The sequence below is a fragment of the Echinops telfairi genome, unplaced genomic scaffold, assembly GCF_000313985.2.
Source record: "Echinops telfairi isolate 266 unplaced genomic scaffold, ASM31398v2 ScPeMD7_23;HRSCAF=83, whole genome shotgun sequence".
Classification (NCBI taxonomy): Eukaryota; Metazoa; Chordata; class Mammalia; order Afrosoricida; family Tenrecidae; genus Echinops; species Echinops telfairi.
In genome coordinates this window covers 555910-561835 of record NW_022103920.1, presented here as the reverse complement: position 1 = coordinate 561835, position 5926 = coordinate 555910, and the positions used below count along the sequence as shown (strand labels likewise).

The window sequence follows — 5926 nt, the reverse complement described above, 5'->3', positions numbered from 1 at the left end:
GAAAGGCAGGTCATGACCTAGCAGTGCGCACAGGAGCAGGGGCTCCAGGCTGTGACCCTGTGCCAGGAGGGCAGGAGCCACTTGGACCAGCCCGCTGCTGTGCCCCTGTGCCAGGAGGGCAGGAGCCACTTGGACCAGCCCGCTGCAGCAGACTTCCAATGGCATGAGTGTCACGTCCAGCTTCTCTCCCCGACCCTGGGACACGTCCGGGGCCTCTAGGGTCAAGACTAAGCACCGGATCCTGTCCCTTTCCCTCCTTCTCCTGATGCACAGGGAGCAGCCCTCCAGGGCACCCCACGTCAGCATGTAATGGCCCTGGTGGTCACAAATGGGCAGGCTCTTTGGAAGGTTCTAAAGCGGCACACACTGGGTAATACAAACGGCCAGCAGAAAGGCCCTGGTCCAGATGTTTACAGCACCACATATCTCAAGACCCACTCACCCAGCACCAAGGGAGAGATGTCTGGACAACATGCTGGGGGGTGGGCGAGGTTGCAGCTGCTGAGCCCACCTCACAGGAGGGGTGTGGTTAGTCGCCATGCTGCCCTGTCACAGCAGGAGGTAGGAGCATGCAGGGGACCTGTGGTGCCCCATTGTGGCTGCTCCACCCAGCTGTTACCACAGAGCTGTGGGCCTGGGGACACAGGCACAGGACAGCCTCGCCAAGAGGGCAGCACATCGGGGCTCAGGACAGGCAGTGGACTGTGCGCCTGCCCTCACCAGGGTGCGTAGAACTCCAGCAGCACCGTGTCCTTGTCGGCCACGAAGGTGTCGAAGTTGGCATCATTCAAGACCACGACCCCGTTTTCCTCCTTCACCTCCGAGGCGTCCTCCTCGTCCTCCTCATCCTCGTCCTCGATGGCATCGTCTTCGTCTAGGCTGAAAGAATCTGAATGGAGATGCCAGAGGTGAGTTAGCGGGAGCTGCCCCCACAGCTCTGGGGGCCCAGCGCCACACTCACCAGGAGCAGTGAGGGTCCTCCTCCTGAAGGGCTTCCCTACCCAGGACCAGTCAAGTCCACCACCTCACACCTGGCTCAGCATCTGAACTGCAGATCCTCCCTGGGTCAAGGAAGGCCACGAGGGGCCCAGACTCCCAGACAAGGCAACTCATTACAACTTTGGAAGCTAGAGGAGGGGCCCAAAGCCCAGCTCTGAGCCTGTGGTTTGACACACTCCAGGTGCACCCCATTTCTTTTCTGCAGTCCCCATCATCACCTCCAGGTGGGAGCCTTTCCAGTCAGAATTAGGGTCTGCAGAGCCAGACACACCAACCAAAGTTTCCCCCAGGATGGGCCCGCTGAGGGCCAGCACCGAGGCCTGGCTGGACTTTCCCATCACGGACCTGTAGCTCTTAACTGGCACCTACCTGGCCATAGTCCCAACACCCTGCACAGGCTGGGCGCATGGCCCGGGGGTCAAGGGTTACTATGTCTGGACTGTTCCCAGGACAGGAGTCAACACTGCTCCCCTCAACAGGGCTGAGGATGAGGTGAGGGCCTGTGGCCTCCTTTCAAGGTGGTGGAGGTGCTGAGAAGAGGTGGGAATGGGGCAACCAGCACCTAACTCAAGCTAGCTTGAGTTCTGCTGAGGCCCAGACAGGGCTGTGCTGTGAGAATCTAAAATGTGAGCGAATCGTACACACACCCAAACAAGGGAAAACTTAGAACATCAGGTGTGTGCTGGAGTGGGGTGGGGAGGGGCAGTGTGAGGAACCCCCAAAAGGTCCTGGTTGTGTTGATTTCCTGCTCTGAGGTGGGGAGATGGGAATGGCCCAGCAGCCCCACTCCTGAGGGTACCCCTGTGAGTGCCCCACAGCAGGGACTGTATCCTGGTTTGTAGGTCTCCCCATCCTCAGGCCTTTCAGGAACCCCTAAAGCTGGGAGCATCTGCTTCTGCAATCTACCGGTCGTTTAGGGTGGCAAAGAGTTGGAGCAGACTCTGGATGTGTGTATGGTGCCTTTATTATGTCAGTGAGCTCCTAACAGAGTAGGGACAAGGTGGCGGCTAACCACCAACCAGGTCAGCAGGTCCAAACCACCACGGGAGAAAGATGGGGGTCTCTGCTCCCACAAAAACGACTTGCTGCGATGAAACCCAGAAGAGCAGAACGACTGTCCTGAGAAGGCTGTGGCAACAAGTTCGGTTTGGGGTCAGTAAAGAGCACATACGAAACCAAGCACTTCTGAGACAGGGGCAGCAGACACTTTTGGGTGGGGAGCGCAGGGTGCCCCGCCCCCCAGCCAGTGCCCTGAACCAGGGCATCTGAGAGTAAATATCTGTTCTTCAGAGCCGCCCACACGTGGCATTGTGTTCCAGCAGCGCTGAGTGGCAGGCGCCAGTTGACGGGACCCAAACCCACACAAGTCAGAGCTGTGTTCTCAAGGGGACCCCACCCCAACGGGTCTCAAATATTTACTTCTCTTCTTATTCTGCCAGTCACTTGAAACGCAGCCCGGCCCTCAGGGACCGGCACTGAAACGTCCCAAGTGACCAGGTGTCCCAGGTCCTGAAACTGCTGTGGGTAACACCGCCGGACAGGTGTTTTCCCAGTGCATGTCTCCCTTGGGGCACACATCTGGGCTAGTGGCCTGCAGGCTAGTTAATCAGCCTGTTTGCTGAACACAGCGGACGAGGGGACGAAACGGTAGCGTGGCGAGGGGCGCCAGGGCGGCCACCTGGTGGGCTTTCAGCAGTGCCTCCGTCGACGTTTAACCCAGGTCCCAGCCGGCTCGCGTCCACTCGGCGGGGTGCAGCCCGGCCTGTCCACGCGCACTCCACGGCCAGAGAAGGCAGCCCGTCTGGAAGCCGCTCACCTGCGGGCCCACCTGCGCGCCCCGCCCACAGTTGTCCTCACCTGCGCTTGGCTCATGCGCGCACGCCACGGCCAGTAGCTGCGCTAACGACAGGAGCAGGAGGAGAAGGCGCGCGTTCCGTGGCTGCATGGCGACGGCTGCCCGGCTTCCGACGCTCTGCCCGCGAACGCTGCTACGCCCCCCGCGGCCGCACTTCCTCTTCTGCAGCCGGAGCGTGAGGTGCCCACAACCGATTGGCTGCGCTTGCACCGCCAATCACCGGTTGCCACTCGGATCGCGGGGAACGCACGCGCAGAGGGGGAGCTGCGCAAAGAAGGACCGCGGGGCGGACCGACAGGGGCGGGGCCGGCAGACTCTTCGGCCGCTATTGGCCAGAGAGGGGGCGGGGGGTGGGACGCCGGGAGACGATCCGGGGCGCCATTGGCTCGTAGTGTGATGGGCGGGGCTGGGAGAATCCTGGTGGCTCCATTGGCCAGAGAAGGGGCGGGGTTGCGTCGGGAGACGACCTGGGGCACTATTGGCTGCTTGTGTGGTGGGCGAGGCTGAGAGGAGCCATTAGCGGGCATGGGCGTGACAGGCCATGCCTCGGGGCGCGATTGGCCAGCGGCCTGTGGTGCGGCGCGGCCCTTTGGAGCCCCGCCTCGCGCCGCCATTGGCTAAAAGAATCGCGGTAAGGTGGGGCGAGCGGGGAAAGAGCAGGTGACTCCTAGTAACGTTATTGGCCAGCAACATCGGGGGAGGGGTGTAGTTGGCGGAAAAGTTGAACGGCTGCTATTCCAGCGCCATTGGTCGGCAGCGGAGAGGCCTCTCTAGTGATGCCATTGGCCTGCACCGTGGGGGTGGGGCGGGGCGTAGGCCCTCCTAGAGTCGCCACTGGCCTGCAGGTGGTGTCCGCGCGCCCTCCGCGGAGAAGCGCGGGCGCGCGTGCTGGCGGCGTGCGGTGGCTCGTAGCTCCAACCATGCTAAGGTTTTCCGTCCTGGCGCAGGGAGGAGGGCGCCCGGCGAGGTGAGCCTTCTGCAGGTGAGAGAAGCACCAAGATAGTATTTCGGGTCGAGGGCTGCCGCACCTGGGGAATTTGCAAGACTGGAAGCCAAAGCCCTAGTTGGACCAGAGGAACCAGGCATTTCAACGAGGGCGGGTGAAAGAGTGGCATCCAGACTTGCATGTCCTTCCAAGTCTGCTGTGTCAGGACAGGGACTTCTGAACAAAGGGCCCAGTGAGGACTGGCCTGGTAGAAGCCAGACTCTTGTGAATATCCTGACACAGCGCTGCGCCTGGAGATAAGTCCGAATGCGGACCCAGAACCGGAGCTGAGATAAAATTAACAGACTCAAGGACGAACTGAGCAAATTATTAGAAAGTTGCTTGACCATCTTCAGAATGGCAACCCCTTCCCCTTTGAAAGTGCCGCTTGAAAACGGAAACCTTCCCCTAGACCCAAGGTCAGCAAACTTTTGAGATGGAAGAGCCACAATTTAACAATTATTCAAGAACCATGAGATCACCATTATCTGAATAATTCTCATTAAATTTTTTTTTCAATTTTACTTCAGAGCCACGTGCATACCAAAAGAGCCCCATATAGCTCAACCCCTGCCCTAGACAATGTCCCTTCTCAGCTATCCAGGAGAGGAATCCACTTTGCCCCAGAAAGAAGTATGATTTTTTAAAAATAATTTATTGGGGGCTCATACAACTCATCACAATCCATACATACATCAGTTGTGTAAAACACATTTGTACAATCGTTGCCTTCATCATAATCAAAACATTTTTCTCTCCACTTAAGTCCTTGGCAGCTGCTCATTTTTGCCACTCCCTCCCCGCTCCTCTTTCTCTCATGAACCCTTGATAATTTTTAAATTACTATTTTGTCATATCTTACACTGCCCGACCTCTCCCTGAAAGAAGTATAATTTATCAATGCTCTAGGACCTACAGTCTTGGTGTTATTCCCATCTCACAGAAAGACCTGTCTCGTTTCTTTTGAAGTGATTCTGTTTTAATATAATTGTGGCTTAACTCCCTGCTGCTGCTGCTGTGTGTGTGAAAGAGAGGTGTGTGTGTGTGTAAGAGAGAGAGATATCATCCCTTATCTCTGGACTCTTAAAAACACCACGGGTCTGGACATTGCTAATTACCCTATGGACAACAACCCATTCGCTATACTTCCCATGCTCTCGTTATTAACCAGATCCAATCCCTTCTGCACTTTTCTCTGGCATCTTGTAACACTTTAAGAGCTTCATATTTAGGGCGAAGGCCCACTAAGTAATTGTATTCCATCCGCCCAAGACAGTAACATGAGCCAAGAACTCATTCTTGTTTTGTATTTGTAGATGAATATTCATATAATTAGGAGATGGGGTGAAGGGCGAGAAGGCACGGGGTGTTACTGCCAAGGACTGGAGTGGGATGCAGAATGCACAGGCAACAGAAAGAGCACCCAGCCTTAGAGATCACATTTAAGTCCAGATAACCTCACTCTGCTTTTCTGGGGGCCTCTGCCAGGCACTGTCAGGGCACCAAGAGTCTGTGAAGTTTGGGTGTGAGGTCAATTAGAAAATGTAATTCAATAAATGTTAATCAGGCTCCTATTAATCAGATATCCCCCCTAATTTTGTAAAGCAAAAGGTATGGCAGTAACTTTAATTATCAGGCAGAAAAGGCCCTGAACAATTTATTACAGTGCTGTCATTGCAGAATGTCAAATAGTTTCATGTCATTTTAAAGAATCATTCAGTAAGAGGTGCCCTGGTGACACAGTGGGTTACATATTGGGCTATGCCCACAAGGTCAGGCTCACCACCTGCTCTGTGGAAGGAAGATGCGGTCACCTGCTCTGGGAAAGATTTTGTTGAGGAAACCCTCTGGAACCCTTCCATTCTGGCTGGCATATGGAGTCGATGTGACAGCAGTGGGTGGGTGCAGAAAGACAGAGCCCAGCCATGTTTTGTCTTTCCTGGTAGTGGCCTACGAATTCTTAGGGAGAAAAATGAGGGCCCATTGCCCAGTTGTGGGACAAACAGAACCAGATTTACTAAGGCCCTCTGTTGGTACAAGCAAAGGAAGAAGCTTCAAAATGCAGTGTGTGTGTCTCAAGGAAGAAT

General features: G+C 55.8%; 1 protein-coding gene across 1 annotated transcript in view; it reads right to left on the bottom strand.

Annotated features, from left to right (window-relative positions):
* The window catches only part of PDIA4 (protein disulfide isomerase family A member 4), an 8285-nt gene extending 5304 nt beyond the window's left edge, over positions 1-2981 (bottom strand). The window contains exons 1-2 of the mRNA XM_004713975.2: positions 2857-2981; positions 721-889 (exon numbers count right to left, since the gene is read on the bottom strand). Of these exons, the coding sequence (XP_004714032.1) occupies positions 721-889; positions 2857-2944 (257 nt within the window). The 5' untranslated portion in view covers positions 2945-2981. The remainder of the gene's footprint in view (positions 1-720; positions 890-2856) is intronic.
* Positions 2982-5926: the final 2945 nt, after the last annotated feature.